The 20,177-nt window shown below is 41.3% G+C and overlaps 1 protein-coding gene across 11 annotated transcripts in view; it reads left to right on the top strand.

The window, feature by feature from the left end:
• Window positions 1-20,177, top strand: part of nav3 (neuron navigator 3) — a 372,135-nt gene that overhangs the window by 266,183 nt on the left and 85,775 nt on the right. For 10 of the 11 annotated variants that reach the window (XM_046378519.1, XM_046378520.1, XM_046378521.1 and 7 more), the window contains 3 exons: window positions 2,322-2,394; window positions 8,135-8,309; window positions 16,135-16,203. In XM_046378519.1, the coding sequence (XP_046234475.1) occupies window positions 2,322-2,394; window positions 8,135-8,309; window positions 16,135-16,203 (317 nt within the window). The remainder of the gene's footprint in view (window positions 1-2,321; window positions 2,395-8,134; window positions 8,310-16,134; window positions 16,204-20,177) is intronic. The other variant, XM_046378516.1, reaches the window with a different exon arrangement.

Here is a 20,177-nt window from a genome sequence, read left to right as displayed (position 1 = left end):
CTAAGCCTTATGTCACCCAGCTATAGTGCAAGCTTTTCTGTGCTTTGCTGCCTGTGTCATTTGGAGCGTGATATTTTGATTTGTAGTGTGGCTCTGTAAATGAAACATAGCTTAATTGAAACTGATTATCGCAGAAACTTAACAGCTCCTGCTCATTACTGTTCCAGACTTAGTGGCAATTCCCCGCAGTCCGTGTTGCACATGTGCCTTCCTGTCGCTCGCGCTCCCTTTTTCCTGCTCTGCATGATTTGGTGAAGTGTGCCTCATCAAAATTCCGTTTTCCAGATTGCTTTTAATGGCTTATGTGGATCTGTCTGATGCCAGCCTGCGTCGGAAAAATAAATGATGTCGGTTTCTTGAGAAGCTGTTACAGGATGCCGCAAAACCGAACCTCCCACCAAACTAGCAGTTAAACATCGCCAGAACCCTGCGGAACATTAATGCCCCTGCTGTCATCAACGCCTTCAATCATTATTCCGCTTGTTTACGTCATTTTAGAGTTAAGGACGACTTAAAACAAACAGCGGTTTTGTCTAAAAGCCTCAAAATCTCTGGTTGGAGTGTCACTTGAAGGCTTGGAGGAAGAATGCACAAGTTTCATCAGTGATTCCGGTCTAATAAAACACATTAAAAGGCGAAGAGATTTACTATGCGTTTATGAGTTCATTCTATTTTGTCTTTATCAGTTATTAAATCAGTCTTCAAACACATTAACGAACATTCACACACACACACACGCACACACACACACACACACACTGTCTGTTATATATATCATCCGTGCCTACAGGTTGTTTATTTTCAAGAAAACTGTTACATCCCATATCGCCTTTGTGGTATAGTCTAATTAAGATTAAAGTAACGAGCATTCACAAATGCTGCTCAGCACATGTCACTCTGCATACAAACTTCTAAGAGTTTTTGTGTGGGATAATCAAACAAGCTCACACCGGGTCCACACGTGTCAATATGTGTGTGTGTGTGTGTGTGTGCGCGCGCGCGGCGTGTCTGAAGAGAATGTGGAAGCCCACATGTGAGGGCGTTTGGTGCCTGCTGCGGGAATGTGTGTGGTGTGGGGAATGTGGGAGGTTGAGAGTTGTGTCGGGCAGATGGAGATGCTCAGGAGAAGCCCACACTCCTTCTCTCACTGGGTTCACTGTGTAACCAGTGTAAACATATCAGTCTGTGGAGAGAAAGTGACAGGGATGTTGGTTGAGGAGAAAGAAACCTTTTTTCTCCAAATTAAAAATGGATGATTGACCTCTTTCTCATTGCCAGTAGGAGTTTTGCCTCTTTGTTTGTTTTCTTGTTATAACTGCAGAATGAGAGAAAACAAACATGATGTTGTCCATGTTCTCTGCACATTAACAGAGGGCTAATTCTCTCAACGGACTAATATGTCACAGAAATGCCCGTTATTAAGCCATGGAGGACAATGCAGCTCAGCTCTGTGGGAGTAAGAGAAGAATCAGCAAGTATTCAAACAGCCAGTGTGCAGATATGACTCATTATTGTGGTTCGACAAAGTCTAGTAAGGAGACACAGGGACACTGAGTGAGAGAGCATTAAAAGAAAGACAGAGCTTCAGAGAGCTGAGGGGAGTTACAGCTCATGAATCATCATTGCCTGCCGGACGTTGGACTGAGTGGCCCCGCCTGCCCTTTGTGTGGCCTTGGCACACTGCGCTGAAGCGGAGTGCTCTGACCTTTGACTTCGTCATAACAGACCTCCTGAGGGGCGTTGGCATCCGGCCACCATGCTAATGGAGCCAACCGTTAGCCGCTGTCAAGGAATGCAAAATCCCCCTAATAACTGCAACTTCACAAGGCCTTTGTGAAACTGATGCCTGTGTGCGAGGGTAACAGTTGTTTACTCTGTTGTGAAAGGCATGTGCTGGGCCACGCTGAGCCCCTGTGTTTATGTGCAAATGTGTGTGCACTGTTTTCCATGTGTGCGTTGTTTCTGTTTGGGTGGGTGAATATTTTCATTTAGTGTGTGTATGTACCTATTGCGGCTAGTGTGGATGTATATGGGTTTGTGTGTGTATGTGTGTATGTGTGTGTGACATGCCAAGGCAGACTGAACCACAGGCTGTGTAGGTGGCGATATGCTGCGGTCAGTATGTCACGCAGGCGGGTGCCAGGGTCGAGCGGGGGTCGGGTAATAACCACACAATGCTGTGCTTTATGGGTAATAACGCTGATCGTCACCATCCACTGAGCCCTCTGGCCCGAGACATTTAGGCTCATTGAATGTTGAGTATCGTCGCATTCTTGCTGCGTCTGTCCTTTGTGTCTGATTGTATGCCGTCTTCTCAACAGATCGAAAATGTGGATGCTTGCCTAAGTTTCCTGGATGCCAGAGGAGTGAATGTACAAGGGCTCTCGGCAGAAGGTAAGAAGAGTAAACAATATGCAATTCAAAGCCTGATTAAACTCCTAATTGAATGAATCAGTGAAGCAGGGGAGAGGGAGCTCCCTGTTGTATGTCTAATCTCTAGACCTGGAAAATTCATTTGGCTTCGGTACCACCCAACCTTCTGTGAGCAGCTTTCCATTTCTTCACAGCACCAAATATCTTCAAAAACTGGTTAAAACCCATTTCCAAGACATACAGTACTATTATACTTCACAGCAATGGAATTTACCACGTTGGTATCATGACAGGGTGCACAGTTTCTCCATCTCGAGCGTTCACTACACCAGTGTAGGCAATCATTAGGGTATCAAAGGGGATTGTGGAAGGATAGAAAAAGATTTGCCTCCTGACCATCAGGGCATACAGCACATGGCTTATATGGCAGCCACAACTACAGCAGTGCTCTGTGCTGAATGACTGCTGGCCAAATTGAATGATAAGTTAAAATTGTCCCACAAGGCCAGGGTAAATTTGCATTCAAGATACAAGCTACAAGTTATCATTTTGTTTTACACTTTATATTTGCTTTGCAAGAAGAACCCAAGATTACCGTAAAGTTTCTAAATGAACCCAAATGTAATCTTTTTTTTCACTGCATACAAAGAACTTCCATAAAACACACACTGGCTGTGGTGCATAGCTTTGTATCATGTGATGTGTCCCATTTGACGCTTGTACGCACACCTGATATAGTGCCTTACATTAAGAGGTAGTCAGGGTATAGCAGCTGGCATGTGAAAACCATGTTTGTAAACTGATTCAAATGGTCTGTTTAGCTTAATAAGTGGAAGTAGGAGAACATTCACTTAATATTGTTAGGATCTTTACCGTGTGTCAACCCTATGAAAGAGGGAACTCTTAATGGTCAGGGAAATTTGGCATATCTTGATGCTACTGGTGCGCAAGATTACACAGATGTCGCACATCACATGGTGTGTTGTGTAAAAATCAACATGTCAACAGTGCTGGTCAAAAAACCTACACTCATTCTTTCTGTCCAAGCTTTTCTATAGAGTATCCTACCTACAGGCATGTCTCAATGTTTCTAGCAGAAAATGCCTCCAGATGTTATTTAGGACCTATGCTTGACTAGACCCCATGTTGTTTCTGCTCCCCTTTAAACATTAGAGAGGTGAGTGTGCCCTTGACCTCACAAGCAGCAGAAATAGTGTGACACACTGACCAACAGCTCTAAATTCTGTGCCACACAGCACTAAAAACAGCAAAGTGACTCGCTAGGCCTGGAATTTCAAAGTGGGTCTGTAAATATATGGGCTATTGGGTTACTCTGTCCATCGCTGTTGCTGTTGCATTTCATCACTCCCTTTAGTCTTCTTCTCCCTCACTTCTCTGTCTTTGTCAGTCTTATTCTCAGGGCTCACTCTGCATGTGCTGTGTGTGTTTGTGAGCCGAATTAGCCTAATTTGTCTGCCCTCTCATGTCTAATTCAGTCAGCCCAAAGATTTCCAGACTGTGTTGGCTGGCATGTGTAGTCTTTATTATGTTTTTACAAGGTGTGGGAATAAAGCAAAGTGATATGTTTGATGTGAATGCAGGCACAGGATTTTTTTTTTTTCCTGAGAGCCTACTTATTGTAATAACCTCTCTAGAAGTCCCCTTGCATCTCTCTGGTGGGAGGTTGTAAACCAAACTTCCGGAAAAACTCATCTTGTTGAAGAGAATTATGGTTCCGCCGCAGACATTTCTACTAAAGGAGGATATAGGCCATAAAAAGTCCAAAGCCTTTTTTCAATGCAAGGAAAGAAAATAATGTTGTGAAGAATGACAGGGACATTTTGAAATTTGTGACAAATTCATCAATCAATCATAAGATCCACTTGAGTGACGATAGACTTTTAGTCATTAAGAAAAAAGGCTCCTCCTACTCGAATGCAAACTCATATTTGACCCCTTAGCACATAAACTGTCATCAAACCAACAAAAAAAAGTTTTATTACTTGAAATGTGATAATTGTCCACAGGAAATTCTTCTAGTCTACTAGTATAAGCCTTAAAAATAAGTGTAAAGCTTCAAAACACACATTTCCTGCAGGCGGATAATGGGTTACAGTGAGGGGTCCTTACAAAAGGTCATTAAAGCCTCTTTCCACCGCAGGGTTTCTGCAGCTGAGACCTCAGTGAAATGAGCTCTTATTGGTTGTAGTGCTAGCAGGCAACCAACAGGATGACCTGCTCACCTCAATAAAGTCCCTCCTGCTTGATCTCAGTGGGTGCAAATGGTTTTAAAATAGGTCTGATTTCATTAGTCCACTTTAACGCTCATTTGTGCTGGGTCATCAAGGGGTACACCTTTATTCTCTGACCACAGGGTGAGGACCAGGGCAAAGATAAGCAAGTATCCTGCCTTTCTGGCTGCAAGAAATGGCTGACTGTGTAATAAGAAATGGGCTACAAAACAAATCATAAAAGAGGAACAACAGTTTTTTAAAAAAAGTTAAATGGGGAACTCAGACTTTAATTACTTCAAATCAAACTTACACAAAGAAATGGAGGGCAACAACGAAGGTGAAGACATAAGCAGCTGTGGAGTTAAAAAGAGAGATCCTGGCTGGACATGTATTGTCTGAGGATTAGACCCAAGAAAGGTTGAACAAGTAGGCAAAGACAGAATGTATAATCCTTGTATGCTCACACAGTATTTGTCTTCTTCCTTGTATTACCCAGCCATACTCCTTTCCTTCATCTCCTCCAAAGTCCTCTGTGACTTATGAACTAACCTCTCCAAATAATAAAAAAAAAAAAGATTGAATGAAACCACATCAACCACTTAAAAGGCCCCCAGAAGCAAAGGCACATTTTCATTGAGCATAAGCCAAGCAGAAACACTTACCCTCTACACAGCTCCATAGCAGCAAGAGCCCTGCTGCTTTCAGCAAATGAAAAGGCTCCGTATTGCTGACAGAAATGTCTAATTGGGACTTTCCCAGTGTCCTACTGCTGTCTCACAGAATCCAGCTGTCCTTTTCTCTATCATGACTTCTCCCAAAGCTCTGAGAAACTTGAAAAGGCTACACCATAAAGAGAGCAAAAGGTGACACCTTGTGAGTTTTAAAATTTCAGCAGACACACAAAGCTTTGGCCAGATGACGACTGCACACAATTGATGGACAAGCTGCTGTTTTGTCAGTGCAAGTTTTGGGCAAAAAGTCACTTTATGCTGCACAGTGGCAACTAAAGTCTCTTTTTATGCATCAACTCTGCATACAGCAGCAGTTCACTGTGAACTGTTTTAAAAATTATCATCAAATACAACTACTTTATAGATTTTGTCAGAATTGTTACACGAGCAAAAGTATGTTTTCATGTAAACATATTTACGAAATGTTTTTATTGAACATATCAACACATCAAAATTAAGGATATACTGCTTTACTTCACCTTATCAGTTGACTCTTTCTCCATAAATGTATTAGGACATACATAAAAATATAATTACCACCATAAAATCCTTAAAATGTCACTCACTTCCTCTCTCTCATAGGAAATTCAAGAATATATAACTACATTTTTCATTTAGCAAGTCATTTTATATGTGCTGGACACAAAATGTTTCCTGATTCACTGCAAAGTCCATTGTCAGTGTATGTGCACTGGAGGCTTTCGTTTCCATATCACACTTTTCAGTGTTTGCTGAATACCGGAGCGGGATTGGCTCCCAAACTCTTTGTAATGTCACAGATCTTGTGATCCTTAAGATAAATAAAATAATAAAATTAAATTAAATGCTGAGAAAACAGCAAAGGTAGACCACCTGGATGATGCTAACAATAATAATGTTTTTGGCTGAACAAAATACCATCCATTCCACGTTACAATACTACCAAGCTCAAGATCTGTTGTGTAGTTTGTACGCATTTGCAGCATATAAGCACAATGCTGAAATCATAAAGGTCTTAAAACTAGATTTTGGCACAAAGGCATCAAGATCAGGTGTCAGCTATTACTTTGCTTTTGTGGTGCATAATGCAGAGCAATGTATAAATTAGCATTAAGCAGTAGTGCTGGATCCCTGGGGCCTCTGGAAAGTTGCCAAATGACCCGTTGGTAATGCAACCTTGGTGTAAGCCTACACCTTGCAAAAGTTTCTTTGAGGAAGACATAAAATTCTCTGCTGTTCTATAGTCAACCTTGACCTCAAGGGTAACTGCCCTGTGTACTGATGAAGTATTATTTCTCCCCATGTCCTCATCAGTATCTTCTATTACTTTTACCAGTTGCCACACGTTTCAGTCCACAGCATCTCTTTGGTGGACTGAATCTGCAACATTGTTCTCCCTAAAGCACAGAAAACGCAGCTGTTTAGATTCTCTCACAGGCCCAGTATATATTACTGCCTCTGAGCGTAAGAAAATGGAAAACACCCCCAAGAGATTAATCTTCTCCAACTTTCACAGTCTCCAAATAGCATAGCCACGGATGGCTGAGGAGAATGCTGGAGCCTCACCAGATTGAAAAATCACGTGAAAAGCCCTGCGTCAGCCACTGCCATCCTTCCCGTTCCTCTGTGTGCCAGCTCTCACTGAGGGTTTGATAGGAAAAGTCCATTTCACAAATGGGCGCGTTAGCCCTGGTGATCAATTCTTCCTCCTCTGTGACTGCTGAATCGCCTCTTGGCTGTGTGTGAAGTCTGAGAAATGCGTTTGCTTAAGTTTTGTCTGAGATAAACTCAGGAACTGTTGAGGATAAGATTAACACTCCGGACAACATAACTCATTGATTAAGAGCTTTCTCACAGTTACCAGCTTAGCATATTTAAAAGGTAAGTTTCTCTGCAGAGATGCAGTTTCATGGAGATCTTAGACCAAAACAGGAATATAATCTTTTTGATTCTCGCATATTATTTGCACTTCCTTTCAGTTCTCATTATGAATATACAGAGCCATTTTAATTTCACCTTTATCTATACACAGAAATGTGACACTTGTGCCACCATCCCACCACTGTACAAACATCACCTGTATAAAGAAAACCAGTTCCTCATTTTATGGCAAAAGCAGAACTGTAATTGAAGTTCCTGATGTATATTTTTGGATGTTTGGCCTCAGACTTGCCCTCACACTAGTCAGACTGCCAGTAAAACACCAGTCCAGAATTTCCCGTGCTGAGCTTCACTCCTAAATGAACCAGCTGTGTGTTAGCTCATGTATGTGAGCAGATGATTTAGTCTGGATCTATGACAACTGGTTCTTCTTGTGAGCAGCGGCAAATTGTTCTTATACAAAGTAAGTTACTTACTTCATTCTGAATACAGTTAGATGACTCTGAATTTTATATACAGTAAACCAATATCTACTGCAGTTAAAGCCAGTGTATAATTACTCTTATAAAACACTTCCTGCACAACAGCTGTACTTGAGCTCCATCCCCAAGTGCCTTTTTAAATTCAACATATGTTCACTTCACAGTATTTGAAAGTTATAATAAATGATGCGGAAAATATTCATTTTTAGCCTCATAGGACACTACTTTAGTTTTACAGAAATGAAAAACAAAAGTCACTGCATTATTTTCACTTGCAAAACTGACCTTATTCCAAGAAAATGCATTTGCTCTAATAGAGAGTAGAGGCAGGGTAAAGTTGGATCTCACTATACACTATAGTAATATGTGGATGCAGGTTGAATTCATGTGATGGTAGAGTAGCACTACAGCAAAAAGAAGATGCTGACACTTTCCTTCTGTTTTGTCTCTTCAGAGATCAGGAATGGCAACCTAAAGAGCATCCTGGGTCTCTTCTTCATCCTGTCGCGCTACAAGCAGCAGCAGCAGCAACAGCAGCAGTACTACCAGTCCCTGGTGGAGCTCAGCCAGCAGACCAGCAGCACTGCAACATCCGCCAGCAGCCTCAAGACACAAGAGATGCAGTCCAGGTACGTAGTGTGGTCTTGGTTTGGGTCTTATTTGGGGCAGAGGTAGCCTAGAGGTCACAGAGCAAGCTAATGTCGCTGGTTTGAATTATCGTACCAATTATTTTTTAGGATCCATGCTGGAATGGAGCTTGACTGATTTATCGCTTTTGGATGCTTAATTAGGTCCAGTTAGAGTTTTTGTAAACAGCAATTTGATGGATATGACTGCCTCTCAGTGGTGTTGAAAATGAATAACAGCCTTCATGGAAAATGTTTCTCATTAGGGCTTTTGCTGCATCAGCTCCATAAGGAAGTTTTGACGGTGAAGAGTGCAGAAGAGAGTAGTTCTATTAGATTTACATTTCTAATAGCCTCAGATTGTGTGGAAAATGTGCTTATTAATTGTCTGGTTGAGAAATAAATCATGAGGTACCACGCTCATATCTGTCTGTTAAATATAAAACTGCAACTAGATGTCTGTTAGCTTAGCTTAGCACAAGGACTGCTCAGAATACAGTTACCCTAGCAATGTCTGGGGGTCTCAAAACTTTAAAGATTATTAAATAACTGAAAGAAATAATCCAGAACATATCCTCCCATGCATATTAAACAATACATACATGCATTGAACAAGCAATATGTAACTTGTTTTCATCTATCTGCCAGAAAGCAAATTTCCCAAAATGTTGAACTTTTGCTCAGAAAATGTTATTGGACCTGACAACCTAATCAAATTGTGATAGTTTGAATCTTTTGTGATGCTCGGTTGGTTTTGAAGACTAAGTTTGGAAATTAAAAAAGGCTAGCGGCTCAAGGTTACTTTAGTCACGCCCAGATCTCCAACTGATCTGTCAGTGGTTGAGTGGCACTGCGGGTGGGTGCCAGGTCTGGACAAAGGAGAAGGATGTGTTAAATAAAATATCAGTGATAATAACAATATCTCTGGTTCTAGATCTATTTTTTCTTTTTTTCTTTTGTAATGTCCTTCTCGATGCTAAATGCTAAATACGTGGAAGGCTGTTAAAGGATGGTGAGATGTCCTTAGCAGATGTAGGTATACAATATGAAGAAGTTTACTGACTATGAGGGCATGTAATGTATAATAAAAGTTAAAGCAAAGTAGGCCTGTCCCTGTGTGATGTAAATAGACAGAGCAGGCCTTAGAAAGGCATCTAAAGGAAGGCCTGGCATGCCACACATGAGCAGCATTCTCGTGGACCAGATCAAGTTACAACAGGGCCACTCTGTTTGGCAGTGTGTGTGTGTGTGGCATTGTGTGCGTACAGTCAGCGCAATAAGAGCAGTTAGTCTCGGCACTTGAGGAGAGGGTATATGAGTAAGATGATATTATAGCCCGATTTAGCCACACTCTGTTCGAATGAGTTAGGAGTGTTAGGAGTTGGTAGCAATGCGGTCAGTGTATCGCTCGTGTGTGTATGTGCATGTGTGGGGGGGTTATTAAGGACACAGCTGCCTCCCATTCCCACACTCCAGCCTCCCAGCAACAACAGGTGGACTCTCATGCATGTACGCACCAAACAGTGAAGTTCGAAACACACGGCTGCATCACTCCAGTCCTGCAAACATGCCAAACCAACTCACACACACACACACAAAACACTGAGCCATTACAGAACCTTTCCATACCATAAAATAGAGAGAAGTGTCTGATGACAAGTTGGCTGAGACACATAAGTGTTATTTAACATTTGAGCTTCCTATAAATTCATGGGGCAAGGTCTTTTTTTAAAGAGTGTCTCTGTGAAGTGGCTCAGTTAATTTCCAAATAGACCTTCTGCCCTCGCTGTCCATGGGTCCAATAGCCTCTCACTCCCCTGGGCTGATAAGTTAATCATGTCTGAATGCTGAAGGCCACAGTAGAGGTCAGTGGATCAGTCCATGTCTGTCAGTGATAAAGTAAGCCATTAATCTGTGGGTTTTTGGGGACATGTGGGTTACTCAGCCTCTGTCTGAGGCTCAAGAAAGTCTGGAAAGGTGTGAAGAATGAATTTGATCATTTTTGAGAGTGGAAAAATCAGGCAAAGGATGAGAAAAGGTTGCTCCTTTGTGATAACACATTTTGTGTGAAGAGCAATCTGGAGGTATGGAGTAATTTGGCCCTGTTGACAAAGACAAGCCACTATCAATATGAGTCACATAAGATGGCAAAAGTGTGAATAGGATGAACTCTGACTGTGCTGGTGGTTTATGGTGTGTGTGTGTGTGTGTGAGGCAGAATGAGCCAAATGATCATGTGTGAGTGTGTGAGTCAAACATCAGACATGGATGATTTGCTACATGTTGCAGCTGAACCATGAATCATATTGATAAGGGTATTTGAACAGGAATGATTCTGATTCTGAAAAATCGACATTATAATTCATGCTATGCAGTCAAACATCGCTTAAACTGAAACTCACTTAAACTTAAAGTTTTTCAAGAGCAAATAAAAGGGGACGTATGGAGGTTGAGGGGTTTAATAACCCATGATGACGATTCATTGTTGTGACCCATCTTGTTCTCCAGCGCTGCACTTTACAAATTTTCACAGAACTCAGACACAGTGAAGTTCAGAAATGCAGCCGAGGAAAAGAACGTCTTTTTATCTTTCATTTGCTTTCATAAGATAAGTAGAGAATCATAGCTCATGGCAGTATAACATTTTGCTCCTTTCTTTTCAAATTAGTTGATAACAAAAGGCATGTGCTCATCTCACCTGGACAGCGCAGAACTGATGGATCTCCCGAATTTAAAGTAGCATCTAACCAACTGATGATTGTCTCATGTCTGATTAAGCTTTCTCTGCAGTTTTCATATTGTACAATGGCAACTTTAAATTATATCAAAGATTTGCAATGCTCTTTTGTTGAGGCTTCATGCCTGACTGGTAGGCTGGCTGCTTTTCCTCATCAGCCATCTTTAGAAACACTGAAATGTAATTAAATCTATTCATAAAATATCTTTTCTGATTCTAATTTTCCACAGTGATGAATTTCTGTAAGCTCTAGCCGACCCTGAAGATTTACCATATCTGAGTAACTTCATAAAATATAAGATAAGTCAGAAGAATGGATGTTTTAAATTAAAAATGTTATGCTTTTTAAATTATCAAATTATCAGATCTCACAGACACACATGCTCATGCACACTCTCACACATTTGGCCTACTGCACATCTACAGTTGTGGTATGAGGAGCTTTCTATAGACAGCACCTGCTGGCCTTACTGGTGTCTCTGGGGCAGGGGATGGGATCTGTGTGACTGTGTGTGTGTGTGTGTGTGTGTGTGTGTATGGGGAACTCCTCATTGGACAGATCACGACAGCACGGAGCCACGGGAGGTTTTCAATGCTCTAGAAGGCAGGGGGGCCTGGGCCTGGCAGGGCACAGCAAACCCTCCCTCTTTAACTCACCATGTCCCGGGGTGAACAAGTTGACCCCCTGGTCTGGCGCTCCTCACGCTTGCCTACCGCTGTGTCTCGCGACAGGAAAAGCCGTTTGCCTTACGGGAGAGCCAACAGCCTGGCAAAGCCTGACTTGTCTCCTAGGTACAGTTTTAAATGTGCTGTGTGAGTGTTTGTGTTTTCGTGTGTGTATGCGTGTTTGTAGTGATATCAAGGCAACAGAGTCCTGGATCTTCCTATAGAACGTGTGGCGAAATGAAGAGGATGGATTAGTGTCAGTGGCGTCATGAACTGGTAAACGGCTTGGTTCCACTTGTCCTGTTTGTTGTTCTAAACTGTCATACATCATGGATTTGCGGTTAAGCTTATTATTATAGGTGTATGCATAGATATGAGTAATTTGCTCTTTGCCATGGGATAATGTCAGCGAGAAGTATTATTTGAAGTTATTAATTTTTCAAACAGCTTGTTTATGTATGAGTTGCATACAGTAAAGACCCATGTAAATAGCAGGTATATTGATTGTCTGTGCTTCATCACCAAAAGGAAGTGTTTTTATGTTTAGTTTAGTAACTACTACTAGAAATTTGTTTCTATAGGAATATTTCATTTTCAGCTGTCTAGTGAAGTCCGTCCTAATCCGAAAACGCTGAAATGTGTGTGAGTTTACGTTGTTCTGGGACCTCTTGCAGCTGTGCGAAAAATGACTCTGAAGCAAGTCAGGAGCGGCATGTTGTTGTTAATTATCACGTTACCCCTCTGTGTAACAGCAGGTTTTTCTCTCCGTTTTCAAGCGAGGCCATTTGGAACAACAAATCTACATGTAGATGCCTGTAGTGTGGCCACATACAATCATCAATAAATACAGACTGGGTCACATGCTCAAACGACAGTGAGACTGTAGCGGTGCTATCAGTACCATCAGCTCTTGAGTGTTGATTGGGCTTTGACAGGATCTCCCTGTTGGACAGGTTAACCCTCGCCACCCGGCACGAAGGTCGGGTGACATCTCATTACCTGCTGTCAGTACGTCATCCGCAGTGCCTGAGCACCAGCCATTTTGGATCTGAAAAAAAAAAGAAAAAGAAAAGTTTGCCCTCAGCTCTGGTGGTACAATCAAGCTGTAACAGACATTACTCACATTTAATAGGACAGCGATGGCATCCAATATCGCTTGCATGTGCGCTGCAGTGTTGTGGACTATTAAACAGAGGCCCCGTTGATGCATGTTGTATTAGATCAAAAGTGACAGACTGTACCCCCCCACCCCCTTAACCCTCCAACCCTACATGCTGCCCTCATGTGTTCTGGTGTCTTTTTCCACATTGGAAAGATGTTAAATACTGTGGGTTGGATAAGCACTCCAGACTGGGGATTCTATACCATTGCCCTTCTTGTTTCATTGCATTTTATAAAGTTGGAGGTGGGGGGAAGGGCCCAGGATGGGTCTTGCGGTGGAAAAACGTGCACCGCAGCATCCCTGATGTTTTCACTGTCTCATACAACTGTGGGCTGCTGCTGCTACATGAGCTGCACTTACATTACCCTCTGTCAGACTTGTGCTTCCTTTGTTGCCTTTAAACATAACCCCTGCTCCTTTGTACTAACAGCCCTGTGCTGCACTCCCACTACGACTGTGAACGAAAGGAGAGAAAAGAAAACAGAACTTGATGCACAAATTTAAGGTCTGAGTTTTCTTTTCCCAATGAAATGTTGAAAAAACATTCTGGAGTGTGACAGCCTTCATTAATCTCTGTCTGAGCTCGTCTTTTCCATGTGCTAAGTGCCATTTAGGGTATTTAACAGAGCACAAAGCCTACCACTGGGAGATGAAATGTGGTTGTGGGTGGGAGGGGGGCATTTATTGCCAGACATCATTAAATAATGTGTCATGTATCATATAGACCGTTAATAACATGATACAAAGATGCTTGCTGCTATAGTGAGAAACCCCACTTGTTTGTCTGCTCGTTAACATAACGCTGCATCATGAAAACCTACAAGATTAATTAGCAATGTATCATGACTCAGCACTTCATCATAGGTGGTTCAAAAGTGAACTGAACTGTCCAGAGGGAGAGATGTTAATAGAAAAAGCATCTACAATAAGTGTGACAGGCAGATCAGGAATTAGAGTTGGACACTTTTGGAAAAATTTTGCTTACCATCTTAAAAGAGCCTAGTCGTTCACAGCTCAGCTTCTCAAAACAAAGCATTAAATATCAAACCGTCGCACTGTGGTGGCTGGTTTGGCCCTACAGAATGATGAAATTAATTTAAGATATTGACTGAAAATCACCTCAGCAAGGCTCGAAACTTCTGCATCAGCCCTCCGTTTACTGTACTTCTCTGTCAGAGGAAATGATGCATGAATGAGAGGCTGTCAAAGTATTCATTAGCAATAGATTTTTGGAAATGGCATTTAAATACTTGAAACCTTTTTCCTGTAATACCAGTTTTTGATGGTGTATCAGAGATGTGTAAATTCTTATTTAATTTAACCTAATTCTTAATTAATATGCCAATATAATATCGTCTCTCTAGGAATCTTTTTCTTCTGAATTTATTTTTTATTCACTTTGGATCACATGCACACGTACGTAAACATGTGAAAGTGAAATTTCAAAGCTGTTGGCATTTGTTTATATTCATTTGTTTGATGCAAAGTCGAGAACAGCACTGTAAAAGCAGACAGAGCAGAAAATAAGATGTGTTGAGTGCCGTGCGTCATTCAGCCGCCCAGTATAGGTAGTTTATTGTTTCTGTCCACTCTCACTCGCCAATGCCAAACCAGCAGCCCGCAATCACCAAACAGAGAACGAGTTGTTCCTCGTTGTCAGAGAAGGAGGACGTCTAAACAGGCTGCTGGTGTTTGTTGCGTCCTCTGTCCCCCCTCAGCTGAAGCTCAGCTGCTCTGGTTAATGCAGAGGACAGCTTTCAATTTTACACTTCAACCACTGCGGCTCTGTGACCTCTGTGGATTGGGAAAACTCTGTCTCTAGTCAGCCTGGGGAAGGTATGATTAAAGGCATGCAGTTAGCTAGAATTCTTCATTCTTTAAATTGATTTTTTTGTGTAATTGTCAAGAAAGAATTGTACAGTATTTTAAAAACTGCTTGGGATTAGACTTAGCTTATTTGCTACTTAGCTATTTAACTTTGCTAACATGTCAGTACTCAGTACAAGATTTCAGTAATTTCTTTGATGTGCATGTTAAAATAGGTAATGTTTCTGTAATTTAAAAAGTTTTAACAATAAGTTCCTCTGTGTTAACAGCAACTTTTTTGTTAAAGTCCATATTTATCTTTTTAAAAACTGTGTTAAGCTAATATGTTAGTATCCATTAGCCACACCTGCCACAACACTGCCAACGACAGGCAATAAGTTAAGTTACACTTTGAACGCTTGCCTTCTTTTGTATTTGTGTGAGTTTGTTTTGATAACAGTTGTTTTTATTTACTTTTTTTTAAAAAAGAGTGAAAAATAGCGGAAAAGGACACTTATATTTGAATGTTAAGCTAGCTGAAGCACAGCTATCCTGAATGTCCATGGTGAATCTTTTCTTCTTCACAGACAGAACTTGAAAGGATACTGCTGCTTTGAGTTGGGTTTCACTGGCTTGTTTGGTGCCAAAGCCACAAACAATATTTTCCCCAGGCATCTAAAGTTACTAGAGAAGATATATCTGGTTGATAGAGGGGCTAACTTTCAATAAGGGCTCTGTTCATTCAGTTTATGACAACAAGGGAGAAACACTCACATGGTTAGTGAGTCATACGGTTGACACAGAACATTACAGTCAGGAATAAACAACAGTCTTCTCCACCTGACCTTCGACTTTTCAATGTTTACAGGCTGTACATATGATGTATAAAGTCATCTCAATGTTCATAAAGCACTCTACAAGGAACTTTAACTACTTCCTGTCAAACATGAGTGGAGAAGCCTGCCTTTTACAGCCTGCGTTAATTCCCGTCTCCGTGAGTGACTAACAGTGAGTGTTGGGTTATAAACTGTGACTGGATCTACGGGCATTTCCTTCGCCTCTGCCTCGTGTGTTATGTGTTTGGTGGTTTTAGTCAAACGATGCCACCACAAAACTGACTGTGAAAGTTTTTCGGGCCATTTTTATGCCAGCGGACCCATAAATGGATTGAGAGACATTGTAGGCTTAGTCATAAGAATGCGGTAATAAACATGTGTGAGCCACCATGTGAGGAATCAAAATAATGTACACTGGTGTGCTACAATACATGCTGTATGCCTCTTTGTTTTCTAATCAATTGTCTCTTCTTCTCTCTATCTGCTTCTACCTGAATGCCTGCTCTCACTCCCTTCATTACATTACGGCATGGATTAAGGAAATTCCAGCAAGACGCTGGTCTCATTCCTCCTCTAACTGTGTTAACAGTCTGTCCGTCATCTTCTCTGCTCTCCCCTCAGTCTCACAGCACGATATGCAAGTCCTCCAGGTCACAGTGGAATAGGGTCACCACAGAAGAAAAACACAAGGTAAATATGGCAAATACTTTATGCATGTCTTTTATTTTTTTGGTTAATGTGATACTGATACTACCACCTCTTTTATATGCTGAAAACTCTTGTTTTAAGGTTCCTTTGCATTTACGTTATCGTGATACTGTGGTACCACCTTGGAAAGGTTAAAGGTCAGGGTCAGCTAAAGAACAGCTGGGAGGGATTCAGTGTTTTGGTCAAGGATACTTCAGCTTGCTGTAGATATGCCTCATGACAGCACAAAATGGAAAGACAGAAAAGACAGTGACAGTGTGCTAACGATTCATTACAATATTCCCTATTATGCCTATGCCTATTATCCTTATTTAATGGTGAACTAGAATAATTAAACATGCATTTCAGTTGTGAACACCCCACAGTGTGACAGATATTTGACAGATTTGTTTTAAGGACTGGTTCTGCTCTTTAGCATCAAGGCTGATGCTGCTGAATAGACAGTACACGGGATAACTGTTTGCACAAATGCCAAGTTTACAGTTGATAATTAGACTGAATGACAAGATTTAATTTGAATCACACCAAAGCCAGGGCTAACTTCAGTAAACACTTTGCATGTTACAGAAGAGGTGGCACAATCTGAATGCATGAAGTAAGAACACCCACCTTCAGAAACTCAAGAGAAAAAGATCAGTGACTTCTGCTGAGTGAACTGCAAAAATATGTCAGTCAGTCTTTCTGCTCTTTTCACCTCTGACGACTAAGTGCTGCTCCATGCGATGTGTCCTTTGGGAGTAGTCCCTTAGACATGTAAATATGAAACACATACTGTATGCAGGCCTACACGCCCGAGAGTCCAGTTGTCTGATGATTGCAGCATTTGTTCCAGCTCAGAGGCAGTGGGAACCAGCGTGTTGGCAAATAATTTTCTCTCCAGCCGCCACTGAGCAATGGCAAAAATGCTGCAGCCAGCAGCTCCAGCCCTATGGGTGGTAATCTGCCCTCTCACATCACTGACAACAAACCTCACTGCTGCTGCTGCTTTGCAGAAATGGCTTTCTAATTCCTCTACACATACGAAGATACGCACACAACCCAAAAAAAAACAAAACCAAAAAACTGTGAGACAGACAGCGATTGAAGCCATTACTCTGTTGCTTCACATTTCAAGTTATCATTTTTCAAGTTGTTTCTCATCACCACAAATTGTCTCCTATCTTATCCCTGAAGCAAGTAAGTTTTAGCTGTTCTAAAATGGGCTAACAATTTCCCATCCTGCCCTGAATAGAGAGCGTTTCCCTCGCTGCTGGAGTTTGAGTGATTTTTATGCTCATTATGAGACATCCTGCTCGTCATCCAGAGCTAAACAAACTACCCTCTTTACAAGAACAAATTGCACTTTTTACTTGCAGTCACTCATGTAGATGGTTTCCATAATTCTTAACAGGGCCTGAAACATGTCAACTGAGTTGCATTTTTGCCTTTGGTCTGTTTGGATTCATGCTAACCAGTTGGGAGGTGCTTTCTTTGATGTTATTCATATTCTTTGGTGTCCGTACCAGTTAACTATGCATAAAAAAATAGCTACATATAAGCTTAGGTCAAAGACAAGTGGTTGCCCTCATTTTTATATGTGTGGTTTTCCAGAGATGAGTAACTGGTGACTATTGAATCCCAACATAGAACTTCTTGTTCTTCTACACTTGTTATAATGGCTTGCTTCCTCTTGTTGGAACTCATTTCTTTCTTATTCCTGATTAACCTCCGTGAGGGTCTCTTTGATGAAGACACCAGACCAACACTAAATTATAACAACTTCGAACTCTCAGCAAGTAATGTTGGGCTACATTATGCCTTTAAAACACCATATGAGAGTGTTTGCAAGTTTACTACATATCCTTTAGTATGAATTATCTGTCCTCTGTATAAGACACTTTTGCTTGTTTATGAATGTATGATTTGCAGTTTAGTTTTCCCTCCAGTTCCAGACAGCTCTGCTGCAAAGTTCAACGTCTTTGCAGCAGGGAGTGATGTTTGACACTATGTTGGCCACTATCTACCTAGTGGTCCCATTTTTCCAACTTAATGAGGCTGAGGTGGCTCGGCTTTGCCCAGAAGGTTGCATGAATTCCAGAGCTGCTGACGTTGGTGCAGAAATTGGCATCTTTTAGGAAAAAAGTAACTGGCAAACTTTTGACAGGGGGAAATGAATAGGAAGCCATCCTCCTCTCCTCTGAAAGAACTGCTGTGTCTATCTAGTGACTAACATGCTGGATAATGTGTTTGTCCAGTCCCTCTCTTCTTCACTTCACAATCAGGCTGGATAACCTCTCTGTGACAGATACGCCTCCCAGAGTCTGTCCTAAAACAAAGCCACGGTCCGGAATTTGCATCGCGTCTACCTCCCATTCTCCCATTTTGCTGATGCATCATCGAAAGTGTATTTTGGAAGATGAAAGAATCTGATGATAAAAGGGACTCCTTCTGATTTCCATCTGAATTAGAATCTCAGCTTCATTTTCTCACTGTTTATCTCTCATTTTCTCTTGTCTGGGTTTGCAGCTATGGTATTTTTCCTCTATCTGCGTCTGTTTCCTTTTCACTCCCGTTCTCTCATTTCTTTCCTTTGTTCATTTTCAGTTTCCTTTTTTCTTTTAATTGTTTCTTCTTTTCTGTTCTTTTGTACCCATTTAAACTAAAGCCCTAAAGCTGCTAGTGTGTGTCTGTGTGTGTGTGTACGTGTGTGTTTTTAGGTGCTTATGAATTTTCTTTCTTAGAAGTTCTCTTTTTTTCTTGTGAGATATTTCATTTGAACATCAAAATTCAGGCTCTTTATTTCCAGCCTATCATTTCTGTGCCCTCTCTCTCTCTGTCTTTGCCTCTCTGCTACGTGGTTGCTGCTGTACCATCTGTTTTCAGCCCAGTGAGTGTCAGCCTCAGGTTTGGGTTGAGGAGCAACTCTGGTTGCAGCTCACTGCATTCAATCTGAATCTAAAGTCTGCCGGTGTCTCAACGGTAGCAGTACAGTCGGAGGTTTTAGTATCTAGAAAATTCAGTGAATGTAGGCAGTGACACATTTACTCGTTCTTGATCTCATTTTTTTGCACTATTGCATATTTTATTTTTGCACAATTGTCTGTATGAAAGGATGTTTGCATGGTTCAGCACATGGACCGACTTATTAGGCAGTTCTGCTCTGACTACAAGCTGCGCAGTTCGCTTAATTGCTGAGCCTTGCTCTATTTTTCAAGGGAGACACCCAAAGTAAACTTGAATTTATGCAGTTATACACAGTACTATACAAGTCCCTCTGCTGCAACAGCAGAAGTGCTGAATTTTGTTATTGCATGCTTTCTGTGTTCCTTGTTGCATCAGAAAATGCAGCTGATGGTTATTTTGATAAGCCCTGCAGCTTAAAGTATAATTTGCTTCACTGAGCGGTCTGCAGAGGGGATGTTATAAGATGAACCAGACATGGCCAGGTTATTATTATTTTTTCCCAGGTTTGTGTGTTATATAAAAACAGTGCTGTTTCCTGCATTAAAATTTGTTATAGTTAACAGAATTTTCAAAAATAATACGTAATGCCATAAATGAAACGTATTCTTAAGCTGAGATTTGGACTGTGCCAAACAGGTTGCATGTAAAGCATTTCACAGAGACATTAGGGAACAGGCAGCACTGTTAATGGCTTTTTATAATGACCCTTTCTCTCTAAGTATTTGGACTGTCAGGGAACTCCAGGGAAATGAAAGCCTTCCCATATCCTTCCATTTATTTGGTCATTTGGTGACTTCCTTATCAGATTCACTTTGCCCTGCTGTTCACTGATGCCATGATATCCCCTCAAATTGGGAGTCATCGTGGCAAAATAAAGTTGACCTTGCTTGTTCTCAAGTACTGATGAAGAGCAAAACTTTGTCTATTACAGATGAAGTTCATTTTTAGCTACTTCTGTGTGCCAAAGAAAGAGAATCACACTGCACACTGAAAGGAGAAACTGTCAGGAGATA

The sequence above is a fragment of the Scatophagus argus genome, chromosome 22, assembly GCF_020382885.2.
Source record: "Scatophagus argus isolate fScaArg1 chromosome 22, fScaArg1.pri, whole genome shotgun sequence".
Classification (NCBI taxonomy): domain Eukaryota; kingdom Metazoa; phylum Chordata; class Actinopteri; family Scatophagidae; genus Scatophagus; species Scatophagus argus.
Note: the sequence above shows the minus strand (reverse complement) of the source record. Positions and strands in the feature narration are given on the sequence as shown.